Here is a 19,540-nt window from a genome sequence, read left to right as displayed (position 1 = left end):
TTGGGCCAAGAAACACGAGCAATGGACATTAGACCGGTGGAAATGTGTTCTTTGGTCTGGAGTCCAAATTGGAGATTTTTGGTTCCAACCGCCGTGTCTTTGTGAGACGCGGTGTGGGTGAACAGATGATCTCCGCATGTGTAGTTCCCACCGTAAAGCATGGAGGAGGAGGTGTGATGGTGTGGGGGTGCTTTGCTGGCGACACTGTCTGTGATTTATTTAGAATTCAAAGCAAACTTTACCAGCATGGCTACCACAGCATTCTGAAGTGATACGCCATCCCATCTGGTTTGGGCTTAGTGGGACTATCATTTGTTTTTCAACAGGACAATGACCCAACACACCTCCATTCTGTGTAAGGGCTATTTGACCAAGAAGTAGAGTGATGGAGTGCTGCATCAGATGACCTACTTCCACAATCCCCCGACCTCAACCCAATTGAGATGGTTTGGGATGAGTCGGATGGCAGAGTGAAGGAAAAGCAGCCAACAAGTGCTCAGCATATGTGGGAATGCCTTCAAGACTGATGGAAAAGCATTCCAGGTTAAGCTGGTTGAGAGAATGCCAAGAGTGTGCAAAGCTGTCATCAAGGCAAAGGGTGGCAATTTAAGAATCTCAAATATAAATCTCAAATACAGTGCGCCTTAAATGCGTACTGGGAAAAGAAAACACAGGGGTGAATATCCCGGCGATAAAAGTACATAATGCTCAACCGAGCTAGCGACACCTCCACATGGAAACAACAACACACAAAGACATGGGGAGCAGAGGAAATAATTATACAGAGACTGATGAGGGGATATGAACCAGGTGTGTGTGAAAAACAAGACAAAACAAATGGAATGATGAAAAGAGGAGCGGCAGTGGCTAGAAGGCCGGTGACAACGAACGCCGAAGCCTGCCCGAACAAGGAGAGGAGGCAGCTTTGGAGGAAGTCATGACAATAATTTTGATGTCTTCACTGTTATTCTACAATGTAAAAAATAGTAAAAATAAAGAAAACCCCTTGAATGAGTAGGTGATTCCAAACTTTTGACTGGTAGCCTATATAACATACATACATACTGTACTGTACAACACAATAAGCATAACATGTTTATTAATAGTAGTTCATGCTGTAGTTTTGAACAGCCAAAAGGTAAAACTTTGATTTGTCACTAATAAACAAAATAAACTTGTGCAAATGTGTGATAAAACTGTATTAATCTTAAAGACTGTCTGTTGTCTATTTCCTCAAGATCACTGTGACCCACTACCACTGACAAGATAATGTAGCAATTGTGTATTCGGAGGCTACAGTGTAAACGTGTGTTAGGTTTATGTCATTCTATATGATCTCTAGTAGTCTCACAAGAAAGCTTTAGAGTGAAATTCACACGGATTATGATTGAGCATGGCTTGTCCCCAGTGCTGGCCCGTCTTTCACTGTCTGGCAAACAGAGATGACAATTTCCACACCCTTTTCTCAAGTTGGCCAAACCGCCTACCCAAGGGCCCAATCCCCTCCTTTCCAACCTCAACCCCTCCTACACATAGCCCATCGCACAACTAATGCTGGAACTGGCTCTCTCGCACACACACACACACACACACACACACACACACACACACACACACACACACACACACACACACACACACACACACTCACACACACACACACACACACACACCCACAAACACACACACACACAACCTATCTCTGCCATGGAGAGGGCCCTTCCCTTTCCTGTATATAAGTGGATTCAGAGGGACCCCAGCAGCAGCCTGTCTTTGTGTGTGAGAGAGACAGACACTCATTCCCTGAGGATCAACTCTATTAGACAACTGCAGCTTTCCCCTCTTCAACTTCTACAGAGGTGAGTTTACCCTTCAGTGGTCACTGGTCAAGCAAATTTATTCTGCCTATGTCTCCAATCTTATTTGTTTGATACTGCAGGTATTTGACAATGCTTTGATGAAAAGCAATGCGATGCCTCATAGAATGCATCATTTGCATTACTCTAAATTCAGTTGCAGTACTCTTTGTTGTTTTGCTGTATACTAGTACACCATTTTTTCCTGTGGGCTTCTGAGAGTCCTAAATGGAAGCTAATGTTACAGTACCAGAGTGAGAACTGAATTGTTCTTTATTCCACATCATGTCATCTGGTTCAGGAATCAGGATTATTTGCCTCTGCGTCTTTTCTTTTCCTTTACATCTGCATTTGGTTCTAAAATGCTGTTAAACTATAGATCATTTTTAACTTGCAGGAGTCACATTTGCACTTTGCACAATGCTTCCGTGTCTATGTACACACTACATAAAACTGTTTGAATGGGGGACATTTTCAAAGCGCAGAAGCATTTTACAAAGTGCAAAAAAATATTATAAACCTAATTATAATCTGGCAGCATGACTAAATTATAAAATTTTCTTCAACAATGTGCGTCATAAAAGAACACAATTTATATTTTGCTCAGTTTATGAAACTCTATTTGAACAGTAATCTCTTTGTAACACAAGTTGTTCAAGAAGATTTTTTAATTAAAGGAAAACTCCACCCAAAAACAATATTTTGGTATTTGTTTCATTAATCCATCGTTGACATAGTCCCAAAACATTTTGCTTGTCAGCAATCAAGTTTTCAAGATATGTAACTTTCAAATACAGAAATCATCCCTGTATGATGCAAATTGCATCGTAGAGGGATGATTTCTATATTTGAAAGTTACATATGTTTTGGGACTATGTCAACGATGGACTAATGAAACAAATATCAAAAGTTCGTTTTTGGGTGGGGTTTTCCTTTAAATCATACTGTGATATTATAATGAGGTTTGCTGTATTTTTGGCACTTTGCACAATAATTTTGTGCTACGAACATGTCACCCTATACATACATTATGTATATGGCATAATCCACTGACTTATGGCTAAAAATAGTAATAACTTGCATCCTTTCTACCACAAAAAGGCACGGTCCCAGAGAACATCTATAAAAACCTGTGGTGATGTTGTTTATCCAGAATCAGCATTGACGAGCTAATGTCCAGGTGAAGGGGGTGATGGCACGACGTGAGCGTGCGTGCACACACGTTTGTGTGCTTGTGTGCATGCCTGGTGTATGTGTGTGTGTGTGCCACGGGTCGTTAAGGTGAAACAGTGCTTTCACTGTGCAGGTCCATGACTCACCTTTCCAACACTGGCCAGAGACTGTCCCAAACCCCAAACCTGTCTCTTCGACCAGCACAGCACAGCACACGCCCATTACATAACTAAATTCTCAAATAGGTGTTTGTGCCACAAAGCTGCATGACGTATATTGTGCCGTACTTACATTTTTATGAAAACAACCATTGTTTATTTAATGACTAAAACAGCATTACCATACTTACATAATCATTTACATAAAACAACCACCCCCCTCCCTCCTCCCAACCTCAAGTAAAATAGGCTTTAAAGGTAAAGACCCCCAGGGGATGGTTGGTTGAGGTAACTCCTTTTTTTTGTGCTGCTTTATTAACTTACAGTATGTCTAGAGACTTTTATTTACATTTAATCCACTAGTAGTTTGGACTTGGATACAGAGGATATAGTTTGTTAATGTATATTATTACCTAACTAATTGAAAATGTGCAAGGTCATTTCTTATTTTTACCACAGATACTGGCATACTTTTACCGGTACACTACTCATTGTGCAAATAAAAAAATTAAAAATAAACGCTTATTTTTATTTTTTATAAATACCACATGATGATTCTAAGCAAAGGAATCTGATGACATCATTGTTATGTCCCCCACACACTGACACAAAAGTTTCCCTTGTCATTTACCACCGTTTTCTCTCTTTACTTTTAAGATTAACTGCACATTCTGGTGACACACTAACCCCAAGGGACAGAGAATAACACAACACGCCAAAACAAACAACCAAACATCCCAAAATGTCTGACCTTGCCAACTGCTTTTCTGGAATTACACCCTAAGTAGGCTCCTCTTCATACTCTTTATACAGCACAGAAATAAACAAATAAACAAAAAATCAACACAGGCTCTACTCAGAGAAACCACAGAGCACTTCAAACCTAAGTTTACTTATCTACTCACTACAGTAATACACACTAATACACACATAGAAGTGGTTCCCAAAGTCCTCCTAGCACTGACTTTGCTGATAAATACTTTGTTGAGGGAAAATGTACTTGATATGATTGTGATGTGTTGTTGTCTCACCTAGCTATCTTAAGATGAATGTGCTAATTGTAAGTCGCTCTGGATAAGAGCGTCTGCTAAATGACAAAAATGTCAAATGTAATTTTTATTATTATTATTTTTTACTTGTGGTTTGTGTTAAGGTTTATGTGCACCTCATCCAGGTCAGTACTCAAGTTCACTATTCCTGCAGTTCATCCCTTAGCATCCGCAGTACAGCTGGGAGTGTCCTCCCCAAGGGCTAGCTGAATATGAATGGAGTCGTCAGTGATATGATACCATACCTAGGAATTGTCTGTCTGTCTGTCTGTCTGTCTGACTGTCTGACTCTCTGTCTCTGTCTCTGTCTGTCTCTGTCGCTGTCTCTCTCTGTTCATCTATCTGTCTGTCTGTGTCCCAGGCCTGTCAGGTGACGTTTCAGCGCTGGTACCATGTCTGACCCAGAGGCCGCCGCCCAGCCACCACCCCAGGTGTCTCACCGTGGCCGCAGTGCCGCCCCCATCGCCAGCTCCAATGCAGATGGGGAGGAGGTGCCTGAGTTCGAGCCCTTCGGCCTGATGCCCCGAGGACCACCCCCACTCAAGGGTGAGTAGGAGAAGGAGGCTGTGTGTGTGTGTGGACGTGTGCACGTGTGTGTTTGACTGTGTGTGTGTGCGGTGTGCGACAGAGAGAGACAGAAGTGTGTTTGCATGTCAGAGTGTTGGTTTGTGAGTCACTGTGTGCCTTGGTCACAAAAGATAAGAGTCCCTAAAATGACACTGTTTCCTGTAGATTTCGGATGCTGACTGACAAATGCATTCCGTTCAGAGTTATCTCAACACAAGTCTTCAAACACACCCTGAGTCTACCAGCCTTGTCACTGTTCTCCTCTCCTCAGCATTATCTCCCTAGACCACAAGGCAGGGTTCTGAATAAGAATGGAATGACTGGAATAAAGAACCTCCAACAGACTGGAAGTGACCTCAGCTGTCCCATCATGATAGGTCATAGCCATCTAAATAATGTCTTGTAGCGAGTTTCCCAAAAAGAATAAGCAACAACAACCACGTCGTTATGAATGTTGATTTTCGACTACAGTTGATCATTTTTATTATACATCACCACAGTCAGCAGACAAAGCTGTCTGTCTACCCTAGGATGAGAAGGTTCCCAAAGTTGAACACTCAAAGTAATCGGCCTTCACAATGCCTCTACCCCCCTTCACACATTTAAACTTGCAGCATCCTGTACATTATGTTATGTTAAAGCTAGAATCCTTAGTTGTTACACACATTTTCGGATTTATAAACAAATGATATATACACACTGATTCTTGAAGAATACAACTTATAAATACATAATGATTAGTTCAACTGTCGTATCTCATCAGAACCCAAAACATATACGCTTGTTTTACTGCAATGTTTGTAAACACTGTAAATGTAAACAATGTAAATGCCTCAAAATACGGTTAAAACTATAATTTTCATTTCATGGATGTTCAGTCCTTGCATCCATAGCTCTGTCTATGAATTTGAGAGTCGTTACATTTCTCCAGGCCCATCCCTCAGCATTTTACTGAAAAAGAGGCGGGGTGGCGGCTTTGTTATTGTATCAGTTAAGGATTGGAATAACTGCTCAAGGTCACATTGAAAAAACTCAGGGCCCAAGTTAACGATGACAAGTCTGCATCTCTCTCTCCTCCCTTTTATATTACTCTCTCTCCTCCTCTCTGTCCTCCTCTCTCTCCTCCTCTCTCTCCTCCTCTCTCTCCTCCTCTCCTATCAGAGTTCTTGGACATCTGGGACGTGAACATGCTGCGGAAGCCGAACGAGGTCAATAAGCAGCAGCACAGCACCTACCTGTACGCCAGCGACCACCTCATCGTTCGCAGGGGACAGGAGTTCCAGCTGAAGGTGACCTTTGACCGTCCCTACAAGCCCTCCGACGACAAGTTCGCTGTGGAGTTCGTCATCGGTGAGATAAAGAAACCCCCCACCTAAAAATGTCTAACTCCGAATCAGTGGTTACTAGTTAAGATGTAGTTCACTGTACGCACATCCAGTGACTTGCATCCAGATACAGGGTACAAAAAGTAAAGTCATGAAAAAAAGATACATTGAATGTAACCGCCACTTGAAACATAATAAAACTAAGGAGGAATGTGTGCAGGTATTTATCTTTCTTTCCCGTATCAGTGGATATGTCTACCATAGGTCTACCATAGCTCTAGTCCAGGGTGTTAGTACGAAGGCTCGGTGTAGGGTGAAGTTGTCCCTAGACGCTGATCTTGGGTCTGTTTTACATTTTCTCCACTAATGGTTAAGGTTAGGATTGGGGGATGGGTAGTTGATCCTAGATCTGTACCTAGAAGAAACTGCATCCCGGAGCCAAAGACCAGAGCTAGGTCTACCCCTGCCCTGACATGTCATTCCCCTGTTCCTCCTATCCACCAGGGGGCAGTCCCCAGTTCAGTAAGGGCACCTACATCCCTGTGTCTGTGACCAGTGACCGCCAGAGCCTGTGGGCTGGCCGGGTGGTGGACAGCACAGACAACGTGGTCACGGTGGGCATCACCCCAGCGCCAGACTGCATTGTGGGAAAGTGGCGCACGTACGTGGCGGTGGTGACGCCCTACGGAATCCGCAGGACCAGGCAGGATGAGAGTCGAGATGTCTACATCCTCTTCAACCCCTGGGTGGCAGGTCTGTGACACTCACTGATGACAGCAATCACACGAGCTTGTCCCCACATCAGTTGTTTGTGCTGATTGATTGATCGATCGATCGATTTAGCTCTATTCATCTCGTTACTCTATTAATCTACATTCTGATAATAGATTCCATTCTATTGTTCTGGCTTCCTTCCACCAGCTGATTCTGTGTTCCTGGATGAAGGCAATGAGAGGGAGGAGTGTGTTCTCAACGAGGTGGGGGTCATCTACCACGGAGCGTTTGACGACGTGTCTGAACGGCCCTGGAACTTCGGTCAGGTACAGAGAGACCCAGTGCACCACGACTAGCTATGCAATGATTGGTTTTGGTGTAGTGATACACTATTTGTGCCATGCAGAATTAATTTGTAACTACATGTAAGTCAGTATACATCAAATAGCAGGATAGTTGTTTATTTTGTTCATGTCATCTTTTTGTTTTGACTTTAATAAACAGTATGATTCTCTATGTGGTTCTCAAAGAAGTTCAGTTAACACTTAACTGAACGTTGCTTGTTGCAGTTTGACTATGGGGTGCTGGATGCCTGTCTGTTCATCATGGATAAAGCTGCCATGCCCATCACCAACAGGGGCGACCCCATCAAAGTAGCCCGGAAGGCCTCAGCCATGGTGAGGGTTACGGGGTTACTGCCAGTCAATACAGAGCAACCACTGAGATCACAATATTCTTACAGTACAACCATGTCATACAGTAGATTTATAAGAAAAAACTAAATGGAGGCCTGAAAAAATATTTTGTACAGAAGAGAGATTTGTACTTACAACTCTCAGGCTTGTTACAAGCTATAGTTGCATCCGAAATGGCACTCTATTCCCCATATAGTGCATTACTTTTGACCAGGGTATTCCCTATATAATGCACTACTTTTGACCAGGGTATTCCCTATATAATGCACTACTTTTGACCAGGGTATTCCTTATATAATGAATTACTTTTGACCAGGTTATTTCCTATATAATACAGTACTTTTGATCAGGGTATTCCCTATATAATGCACTACTTTTGACCAGGGTATTCCCTATATAATGCACTACTTTTGACCAGGGTATTCCTTATATAATGAATTACTTTTGACCAGGTTATTTCCTATATAATACAGTACTTTTGATCAGGGTATTCCCTATATAATGCACTACTTTTGACCAGGGTATTCCCTATATAATGCACTACTTTTGACCAGGGTATTCCTTATATAATTAATTACTTTTGACCAGGTTATTTCCTATATAATACAGTACTTTTGATCAGGGTATTCCCTATATAATGCACTACTTTTGACCAGGGTATTCCCTATATAATGCACTACTTTTGACCAGGGTATTCCCTATATAATGCACTACTTTTGACCAGGGTATTCCTTATATAATGAATTACTTTTGACCAGGTTATTTCCTATATAATACAGTACTTTTGATCAGGGTATTCCCTATATAATGCACTACTTTTGACCAGGGTATTCCCTATATAATGCACTACTTTTGACCAGGGTATTCCTTATATAATGAATTACTTTTGACCAGGTTATTTCCTATATAATACAGTACTTTTGATCAGGGTATTCCCTATATAATGCACTACTTTTGACCAGGGTATTCCCTATATAATGCACTACTTTTGACCAGGGTATTCCTTATATAATTAATTACTTTTGACCAGGTTATTTCCTATATAATACAGTACTTTTGATCAGGGTATTCCCTATATAATGCACTACTTTTGACCAGGGTATTCCTTATATAATTAATTACTTTTGACCAGGTTATTTCCTATATAATGCACTACTTTTGACCAGGGTATTCCCTATATAATGCACTACTTTTGACCAGGGTATTCCTTATATCATTAATTACTTTTGATCAGGGTATTCCCTATATAATGCACTACTTTTGATCAGGCTATTCCCTATATAATGCACTATTTTTGATCAGGGTATTCCCTATATAATGCACTATTTTTGATCAGGGTATTCCCTATATAATGCACTATTTTTGACTAGGCCCCACAAGGCTCTGTTCAAAAGAAGTGCACTGTAAAGGGATTAGGGTGCCATTTCGGATGCAGACAACCGTACGTTTGCCTCTCTCCCAGATGAACTCTCGTGACGACGACGGGGTGCTGGTGGGGAACTGGAGTGGTGACTACACCTACGGAGTGGCACCTACCTCCTGGACTGGAAGTACTGAAATCCTCCTCAACTACTCCAGCAGCAAGATGCCCGTCTGCTATGCCCAGTGCTGGGTCTACGCTGCCGTCTTTAACACCTGTGAGACCTGCATAAGGCTACAATATACCCCAAATTCCCCAAATTCCTTGTTTTTTCAGAAATCTGTAATGATTCCAGAAACGTTTGAACCAGGATTTCCCCCCAATTTCTTTTGCACATTTTGGGATTTTTACAATGCTAATGAGTGAAATATTTGGGATGATTTCAAAATTAATTACTCACATTAATTTCCTACTATTTGATGTGCAGAATTCCTATTTTTTTGTATTTTGAAAACGTTTTTGCTGATTCTACCATTTTTATTTCCTTCCCCCTCCCCAGTCTTACGCTGTCTGGGCATCCCCGCCAGGGTTGTCACCAACTTCTTCTCTGCCCACGACAATGATGGCAACCTGAAAACTGACATCATCCTGGATGAGAATGGCAGAATTGACAAGCAACGCACCAAGGACTCCATCTGGTAGAATTGTTCCAGTGACAGATAATGCTTGAAATCACTTTCTGATTTGATTTGATTTAATTTGATCATTTAAAAATACAATTCAGCCACACGAGTGGAGACACTGCATTTAAAATGATTTATGTTACTGTCAAATAATGAAATGGTTGTGTTGCCGTAGGAACTACCATTGCTGGAATGAGTGCTACATGAGCAGGCCAGATCTTCCTCAGGGGTTTGGGGGCTGGCAGGTTGTGGATGCTACACCCCAAGAGACCAGTGATGGTGAGCTGTTCCTACACACAAGCACACACACACACAGATAAGCACACACACACACACATACGCAGGAACACCCACACACACACAGAAACACACACACACACAATTTAACTGATCGTGTTATAATTTTTATATAACCATGTTATGAAATGTATATGCTCTGTTGGGTCATTTCAAACGGTTGTAGTTACTATATTACTAATACCTAATGTGTCTTTTCCTTGTGTCCAGGGATGTACAGGTGTGGCCCTGCATCCGTCCAGGCCATCAAACATGGCCAGATCTGCTTCCCGTTCGACGCACCTTTCGTGTTTGCTGAGGTAAAGACTACAACAATGAGCCACCCCGGTGGCGCAAGACAACAACTGCACAGGACAGTATACAAAATGTTCACAACCCGTATTGTTCACTTACCAAGACAGTTCATTTTTGGTTGCATCAGTTTGAATCAGTGAGCTCAATTGTATTAGTGAATATACAGTACCAATACATGTGTTTTGGTATTACTAGTATATATGACATATATATGACTAAACATATCCCGATATTACTAATTACTGGTGTTTTCCATGATGAATGTGTCCCAACTTTTCTATAGGTGAACAGTGATGTGGTGTTCTACTCGCGGAACCCCAGAGATGGAACCCTGCTGCCGGTCAAGGTCAACAGCAGCCACGTTGGCAGGATGGTGGTGACCAAAGCTCCCGGCCAGGACACTCGCCGTGACATCACTGACCAGTACAAGTTCTCCGAAGGTAAGAGAAGAGAGAGGAGGGAGGGATGGAGGGAGTGTCACAGAGCAAAAACGTAAAGGGACGGTTTCCCGGACACAGATTAAAGATGCACTATGCAGAAATCACTCCGCCATTTCCTGGTTGCTAAAATTCTAATAGTTTGCCTAATTTCAGTTTATGTGACAAAACAAGCAAGTATAGTGTAGAGAATCATTGTACCCTCTAAACCGCTATGAAATATATTTCCATAACCAAAAATATTGTCATTTTCAGCTGTTTGAAGATGCAAAAACTAAATTTAAGCACGGGAAGCATAGAAATAGTGCACATAGAACAGATTTACCGCTTCTTAGACTTGCTTTCAATGAGAATGACAGATCTATAACTCAAATGTCGATGTGAATTTGGTCAGGTCGCCCAAAAAGTTACATATTGCAGCTTTGAGCCTATAGGACTAAAAAGCATGCTTGATAGAGAATCTCATTTTGAAAGTGTTTGGACTAGACTTAATCTGTCTGGGAAACTGTCAGTCTGTGTCAGGGCCTGTCCACTCCTCTTTGTCATAAAAAGTCCTAATAAGTCACCCCCATATCTGGCTTTTCATCAAGTGAATCTTACCTCCAATCACGTTTACATATACAAAAAAGGTAACAAAATGTAAAAGTAAGGGTTTTGTCTCTGTGTGAATGAAGTACGACCACCCTAAAAACCCAGATTCTAAATGCAGACTACTTCTGAAACAAACCATATAATCTTTCCCTTTCATCTGTGGTCTCCCACATCTACAGGTAGTCCAGAGGAGCGCACGGTTCTGGAGAAGGCAGAGGAGTATGGTTGTCAGCGTGAGAAGGCCACACCTCTAGAGGCCGACGTGGACCTGGACATGCCTCTGATCGAGGTGAGGGTGGGGGATGACTTCGAGCTGAAGCTGGAGTTCAACAACAAGAGTGGCCAGGCTCGCACCGTGGACGTGTACGTCAGTGGCAACGTGGTATATTACACAGGAGTCACCAGCTCTGAGTTCCTCTTCAAGACCCCTAAAGTGACACTGGATCCCAGGAAAGGTGGGCAGGTGGGGGAGGAGGGGTGGTGTGTGAATATGTGGGTTTGTGGGTTCTTGTAAGATCAATGTTCTCTCTACTAGCGGCAAGCCAGTTGCCCTCCCATATTTCTAAAGCAAGATACATGAAAATTAAATTTAAACTCAAGGAGACAAAGCATATCCTAAGAAAGTCATCTCTGTGTGTCCACAGCTGAGAAGAAAGTGATCCAGGTGCGTTCCCAGGACTACATGAGACAGCTGGTGGAGCAGGCCAACCTCCACTTTATCGCCACTGGGAAGGTCAAGGAGACGGGTCAGATTGTCACCGCCATGAGGGTCGTCACTCTTCACAACCCCAAACTCTCTGTCCAGGTCAGAGGTCATGTTTTTAGGAGTGGTTATGTGCACACAGCCCGAAAAGTTGTGTACATTGTGGAAAACACAAAATTAATCAATTTGTACTATATAGAGCAGGGGTGTCAAACATACAGTCCCCCGCAAGGGGGTCCAATCCGGCTCGTGGGTGGTTTGAGTAAAACATATATATTTTTTAATGTTTTATTTTGGGGTGGGGGGGACGAACTCAATATACTTAAAAATGACTAAAACTATATAGAAATTATAATGGACCTACAGTTGAAGTCGGAAGTTTACATACACTTAGGTTGGAGTCATTAAAACTCGTTTTTCAACCACTCCACAAATTTCTTGTTAACAAACTATAGTTTTGGCAAGTCGGTTAGGATTTAGGATCTAATTTGTGCATGACACAACTAATTTTTCCAACAATTGTTTACAGACACTTATAATTTACTGTATCACAATTCCAGTGGGTCAAAAGTTTACATACACTAAGTTGACTGTGCCTTTAAACAGCTTGGAAAATTCCAAAAAACGATGTCATAGCTTTAGAAGCTTCTAATAGGCCAATTGACATTATTTGAGTCAACTGGAGGTGTACTTCCAGGAGAGAGGGTTGGACAGCGTCGGGTGAGGTTGTGTCTTTCTCTGGCGGGAGGTAAGCTTGGCTTATATGGTGTCGAGTAAAGCTTAAACCATGTATTTAGATTGTAGGTAGGTAGGTATTGTAGTTAGGTATTGTAGGTAGTTTATCTAGGTAGTTATTGTAGGTTATTGTAGGTAATTATTGTAGGTAAGTATTGTATTCGGCTGAGCCCGGTGAAGCACGAGGCTAGCTAACTCACTACCTGGACCAATAAAGCTAGCTAGCTAGCTAGCGGGTAGCTACTGGTAACTATTAGCAACTGTGGATAGTTGTTTCCAATGTTATTTCACGCTTAAGAGTACCTGTAATTATGCCAGCTAGCTACCAACCATTCAGCTGTTTTTCTAACCTCATTATCTGAAGCGTTAACGTTAGGTAGTTAGTAGCTACTGTACTCTAAATGTAGCTACCTGGATAGCTAACTAAACAATAGCTAGAACGACCTAGCTTTAATATTTGGAGACGCTTTCTCTCCGTTGGAACAGACGCAAACTGGCTGAATCGATTCAGTGGCTAGCTTTGCACTTAACTGGCTAACAGTTGCTACTAAGGGTAAGTTATAACCTACATTTATTTTTGTTTTGTTTTTACATACTGGTAACCAGAGTCGTTCAAGGGAATTCGGGACATGGGTGACTAGTTAACGTTAGCTTGGCTCTCTGTGTTCGTGCCGTGGGAGGAGGGGTTAGTTCGTTGGCAGAGAGCAGTGGCTAGCTAGTATGCTAACTATTCTAGCTAACTAACTGGCTGAATAAGTTGACGACGTACTCACTCAAACTGTCAAAACTAACCCCAAACTTTACACAACGTTAGACACGGACACGAATGATCTGCTTGGCGTGTTAACACACTGGTGGTTTGTTGTAACCGAGTATTGGTGCTAAACCGTGTTATTGGAGGCTGGCATGCTAGTTGGCTTTGGCGTCATAGGATTCGGTGCCCTGGACGGTTTTCACGGAAGAATACTTTACCAAGTTAGCTAGCTGAATAAACTAAGTTAGAGTCTATTCCTAGAAAACATTGAACCTCTGTAGTTTACAACAATTATAATTTCTAAAGTGGAAGTTGGGAGAGTTATATTTGAGTGTTTCAGTGAAAAGTAAGTGAGGGAGGCCCCGCTCTCTCGCTTTCCCAGATGTTTAGGTCATTTCATTCCGATCTCCTTTGCATTATTGTAGCCCTTTTCTGTAGCCTGTCAACTATATGTCTGTCTATCCCTGTTCTCTCCTCTCTGCACAGGCCATACAAACGCTTCACACCACGTGGCTGTTGCCACTCTAATCTGGTGGTCCCTGCGCGCACGACCCACGTGGAGTTCCAGGTCTCTGGCAGCCTCTGGAACTGCCGCTCTGCGGCCAACAAGGCAGATTTCATCTCAGCCTATGCTACCCTCCAGTCCCTCGACTTCTTGGCGCTGACGGAAATATGGATTACCACAGAAAACACTGCTACTCCTACTGCTCTTTCCTCGTCTAACCATGTGTTCTCGCATACCCCGAGAGCATCTGGTCAGCGCAGCGGTGGCACAGGAATCCTCATCTCTCCCAAGTGGACATTCTCTCTTTATCCCCTGACCCATCTGTTTATCTCCTCATTTGAATTCCATGCTGTCTCATTCACTAGCCCATTCAAGCTTAACATCCTTGTCATTTATCGCCCTCCAGGTTCCCTTGGAGAGTTCATCAATGAGCTTGACAAGTTCCTTTCCTGAGGATGGCTCACCCATCACAGTTCTGGGTGACTTTAACCTCCCTACGTCTGCCTTTGACTCATTTCTCTCTGCCTCCTTCTTTCCACTCCTTTCCTCTTTTGACCTCACCCTCTCACCGTCTCCCCCTACTCACAAGGCAGGCAATACGCTTGACCTCATCTTTACTAGATGCTGTTCTTCTACTAATCTCACTGCAACTCCCCTCCAAGTCTCTGACCTCTACTTTGTATCCTTTTCTCTCTCGCTCTCCTCCAACACTACTCACTCTGCCCCTACTCAGATGGTAATGTGCCATCGCAACCTTCACGCTCTCTCTCCCGCTACTCTCTCCTCTTCCATCCCATCATCTCTTCCCTCTGCTAAATCCTTCTCCCTCCGATCTCCTGATTCTGCCTCCTCAACCCTGATCTCCTCCCTTTCTGCATCTTTTGACTCTCTATGTCCCCTATCCTCCCGGCCGGCTCAGTCCTCCCCTCCTGCTCCGTGGCTTGACGACTCATTGCAAGCTCACAGAAGAGGACTCCGGGCAGCCGAGCGGAAATGGAGGAAAACTAGACTCCCTGCAGACCTGTCATCTTTTCACTCCCTCCTCTCTACATTCTCTTCCTCTGTTTCCGCTGCTAAAGCCACTTTCTACCACTCTAAATTTCAAGCCTCTGCCTCTAACCCTAGGAAGCTCTTTGCCACCTTCTCCTCCCTGCTGAATCCTCCTCCTCCTCCCCCTCCCTCCTCCCTCTCTGTGGATGACTTCATCAACCATTTTGAAAAGAAGGTTGACGACATCCGATTCTCATTTATCAAGTCAAATGACACCGCTGGTCCTGCTCACACTGCCCTACCCTATGCTTTGACTTCTTTCTCCCCTCTCTCTCCAGATGAAATCTTGCGACTTGTGACGGCCGGCCGCCCAACAACCTTCCCGCTTGATCCTATCCCCTCCTCTCTTCTCCAGACCATTTTCAGAGACCTTCTCCCTTACCTCACCTCGCTCATCAACTCATCCTTGACCGCTGGCCATGTCCCTTCCGTCTTCAAGAGAGCGAGAGTTGCACCCCTCCTCCAAAAACCTACACTCGATCCCTCCGATGTCAACAACTACAGACCAGTATCCCTTCTTTATTTTCTCTCCAAAACTCTTGAGCGTGCCGTCTCTAGCCAACTCTCCTGCTATCTCTCTCAGAATGACCTTCTTGATCCAAACCAGTCAGGTTTCAAGACTGGTCATTCAACTGAGACTGCTCTTCTCTGTGTCACGGAGGCTCTCCGCAGTGCTAAAGCTAACTCTCTCTCCTCTGCTCTTATCCTTCTAGACCTATCCGCTGCCTTTGATACTGTGAACCATCAGATCCTCCTCTCCACCCTCTCCGAGTTGGGCATCTCCGGCGCTGCTCACTCTTGGATTGCGTCCTACCTGACAGGTCGCTCCTACCAGGTGGCATGGCGAGAATCTGTCTCTGCACCACGTGCTCTCACCACTGGTGTCCCCCAGGGCTCAGTTGTAGGCCCTCTCCTATTCCCTCTATACACCAAGTCACTTGGCTCTGTCATATCCTCACATGGTCTCTCCTATCATTGCTATGCAGACAACACACAATTAATTTTCTCCTTTCCCCCTTCTGATAACCAGGTGGCGAATCGCATCTCTGCATATCTGGCAGACATATCAGTGTGGATGTTGGATCACCACCTCAAGCTGAACCTTGGCAAGACGGAGCTGCTCTTCCTCCCGGGGAAGGACTGCCCACTCCATGATCTCGCCATCACAGTTGACAACTCCATTGTGTCCTCCTCCCAGAGTGCAAAGAACCTTGGCGTGACCCTGGACAACACCCTGTCATTCTCTGCTAACATCAAAGCGGTGACCCAATCCTGCAGGTTCATACTCTACAACATTCGCAGAGTATGACCCTGCCTTACACAGAAAGCGGCACAGGTCCTAATCCAGGCACTTGTAATCTCCCGTCTGGATTACTGCAACTCACTGTTGGCTGGGCTCCCTGCCTGTGCCATTAAACCCCTACAACTTATCCAGAACGCCGCAGCTCCTCCGCACACTCCACTGGCTTCCAGTTGAGGCTCGCATCTACTACAAGACCATGGTGCTTGCCTATGGAGCTGTGAGGGGAACGTCACCTCCTTACCTCTGATCAGACCCTACACCCAAACGAGGGCACTACGTTCATCCACCTCTGGCCTGCTAGCTCCCCTACCTCTATGGAAGCACTGTTCCCGCTCAGCCCAGTCAAAGCTATTCGCATATAAACTCTAGTCTTCTAATAGTCATACATTATTAGTTTAACTGAGGGTGTGACATTTTTGTCATATCTTACACACACATTTCTTTATCAACTGCACATGGGGACAAAGATCGTACTTTTTGGAGAAATGTCCTCTGGTCTGATGAAACAAACATAGAACTGTTTGGCCATAATGATCATCGTTATGTTTGGAGGAAAAAGGGGGTGCTTGCAAGCCGAAGAACACCATCCCAACCGTGAAGCCCGGGGGTGGCAGCATCATGCTGTGGGGGTGCTTTGCTGCAGGAGGGACTCGTGCACTTCACTAAATAGATGGCATCATGAGGAAGGGAAATTATGTGGAACATCTAAGACATCAGTCAGGAAGTTAAAGCTTGGTCGCAAATGGGTCTTTCAAATGGACAATGACCCCAAACATACTTCCAAAGTTGTGGCAAAATGGCTTAAGGACAAGGTATTGGAGTGGCAATCACAAAGCCCTGACCTCAATCCTATAGAACATTTATGGGCAGAACTGAAAAAGCTTGTGCGAGCAAGGAGGCCTACAAACCTGACTCAGTTACACCAGCTCTGTCAGGAGGAATGGGCCAACATTCACCCAACTTATTGTGGGAAGCTTGTGGAAGGCTACCCGACACGTTTGACCTAAGTTAAACAATTTAAAGGCAATGCTACCAAATACTAATTGAGTGTGTATGTAAACTTCCGACTTCAATTGTACATTCATATAGTTTTTTGACTGTGTTCAGCTCGCTAATAATCAGCCAAATTATCAAGCATCGAAAATTCCAAAAATTATGGATAGAGGACTATTTTTGCCTAATTTTGACGGCGAGGAAATATAACCAATTTTCAGTGCAGCCCTCCGGACCTCGTTGAAGACCGAATAAAGACTGAATGCGGCAAAATTAGTTTCACATCCCTGGTATAGAATACACTGTATTTTCCAAATATGCTCCGTTTATTGATCCTAGCTGGGTCTTCACGGACAGGATCAGGACCAACTCTCATCCCTTCTCTATAGGTCTCTGGTCTGGCTAAGGTGAGTGAGGAGATGTTAGTGACTGTGGAGTTCACCAACCCATTCAAGTTCAACCTGGAGGATGTGTACGTTCGTGTGGAGGGGCCAGGAGTCATGCCACCCAAGTCTAAACATTACAGGTGAGCTGAGTGATACCTGTATGTGTGTGTGTGTGTTTTTTGTGTGTGAGTGCATACTCATGTGTGTACATGTGTGTATTCCAGTCTGATCACGGCTGGCTCGTCCCTGACGTGGACGGAGAGTTTCACCCCCCGAAGGGAGGGACCCACCAAGCTGATGGCCAGTCTGGACTGTGCTGCACTCAGGCAGGTGTACGGTCAGGCCCAGCTGACTGTCAAGCCCTGAGCAACACAGGGGAGATGGCACAGCTATACTACACAGCTATAGCACAGCTAGACAGCCTAGTTACAGCCTAGTTACAACCTAGTTACAGCCCAGCAAGCAACAGTTAAGAGATGTTCTTCTTCTTGGATGGATCACGTAGCTTCACAAAAGAGGCAATATTTTCTAACTATGCGACATTTAGTGTAGTTCAATGTAATTGTTTTCATTTCTATACATGGAAAACACAACTACATCATAGCTACTACAGCCCAGCTACCAACAGTTTAGAGATTGGGCTTGAATATTAGGTCTAATGCATTGTTCAATAAATCTTCACAAGAGATGCAACATTTTCTAACCACAATATGCAACATTTATTGAAATTGTTGAAAAGTTAAATGTTTTCTTTTCTTTTCTTTTTTTGACTTCTATGCAAGAAAAATACTTATATTACCCAAATTAAAAAAATTAACATGAATATGATTGCATGTTATCAATTATTGTTTTTATGGCAATATATTTTTGTTTTGAAATGTCCAGATAAGATCAAATATTGAATTTCTCGTTATCATCCAGTTCTAAGTTTGAAGTTGTGCACCTTGCCCTAAGTGAGACGGGGATGAGTGAGTAAGTGACTTGTGCACTTCTGTGCTTCGTTCACTTCCACACAAGCCTAGGGGTTTATTTTCATAGGCTGTGTTCACACAGCCATCCTAAGATTTTTTCTTCATGTCCAATATTTTATTCTGACTGTTCTGACAGTTTTATTTCTGACCCATATCAGATTAGCGCATTCACACCGATGCAGATGCAGATGCAATGCTTATTTCCTATCACTGTTCCTTTCAAATTTGGTGTGGTAGTCTTGGTAATGGCAGATCATGTGCAAAAAATGTATACTACATGTTCAAATACGTACAGTGAGGGAAAAAAGTATTTGATCCACTGCTGATTTTGTACGTTTGCCCACTGACAAAGAAATGATCAGTCTATAATTTTAATGGTAGGTTTATTTGAACAGTGAGAGACAGAATAACAACAAAAAAATCCAGAAAAACGCATGTCAAAAATGTTATAAATTGATTTGCATTTTAATGAGGGAAATAAGTATTTGACCCCCTCTCAATCAGAAAGATTTCTGGCTCCCAGGTGTCTTTTATACAGGTAACGAGCTGAGATTAGGAGCACACTCTTAAAGGGATTGCTCCTAAACCCAGTGTGTTACCTGTATAAAAGAAACCTGTCCACAGAAGCAATCAATCAATCAGATTCCAAACTCTTCACCATGGCCAAGACCAAAGAGCTCTCCAAGGATGTCGGGGACAAGATTGTAGACCTACACAAGGCTGGAATGGGCTACAAGACCATCGCCAAGCAGCTTGGTGAGAAGGTGACAACAGTTGGTGTGATTATTCGCAAATGGAAGAAACACAAAAGAACTGTCAATCTCCCTCGGCCTGGGGTTCCTTGCAAGATTTCACCTCGTGGAGTTGCAATGATCATGAGAACGGTGAGGAATCAGCCCAGAACTACACGGGAGGATCTTGTCAATGATCTCAAGGCAGCT

At 43.4% G+C, this 19,540-nt stretch overlaps 1 protein-coding gene across 1 annotated transcript; it reads left to right on the top strand.

Moving 5' to 3' along the window:
* The first annotated feature begins 1,781 nt into the window (after positions 1 to 1,781).
* f13a1b (coagulation factor XIII, A1 polypeptide b) lies at positions 1,782 to 18,451 on the top strand. The gene is made up of 15 exons (XM_084165476.1): positions 1,782 to 1,859; positions 4,598 to 4,782; positions 5,965 to 6,153; positions 6,633 to 6,881; positions 7,050 to 7,168; positions 7,412 to 7,519; positions 9,000 to 9,174; positions 9,457 to 9,595; positions 9,756 to 9,859; positions 10,088 to 10,176; positions 10,455 to 10,611; positions 11,379 to 11,654; positions 11,844 to 12,004; positions 17,632 to 17,768; positions 17,853 to 18,451. Exons 2-15 carry the CDS (start codon positions 4,629 to 4,631, stop codon positions 17,992 to 17,994), a joined length of 2,199 nt encoding a protein of 732 aa, XP_084021602.1. The 5' UTR covers positions 1,782 to 1,859; positions 4,598 to 4,628; the 3' UTR covers positions 17,995 to 18,451.
* Positions 18,452 to 19,540: the final 1,089 nt, after the last annotated feature.

Source organism: Coregonus lavaretus (assembly GCF_964263955.1).
Source record: "Coregonus lavaretus genome assembly, chromosome: 7".
Classification (NCBI taxonomy): Eukaryota; Metazoa; Chordata; class Actinopteri; order Salmoniformes; family Salmonidae; genus Coregonus; species Coregonus lavaretus.
Note: the sequence above shows the minus strand (reverse complement) of the source record. Positions and strands in the feature narration are given on the sequence as shown.

Coding starts and splice junctions, on each gene's coding strand:
- f13a1b (XM_084165476.1), top strand. CDS start 4,629: ATGTCTGACCCAGAGGCCGCCGCCCAGCCACCACCCCAGGTGTCTCAC. Junction 9,175..9,456: donor CGCTGCCGTCTTTAACACCT/GTGAGACCTGCA, acceptor CCCCCTCCCCAG/TCTTACGCTGTCTGGGCATC. Junction 17,769..17,852: donor CCCAAGTCTAAACATTACAG/GTGAGCTGAGTG, acceptor TGTGTATTCCAG/TCTGATCACGGCTGGCTCGT.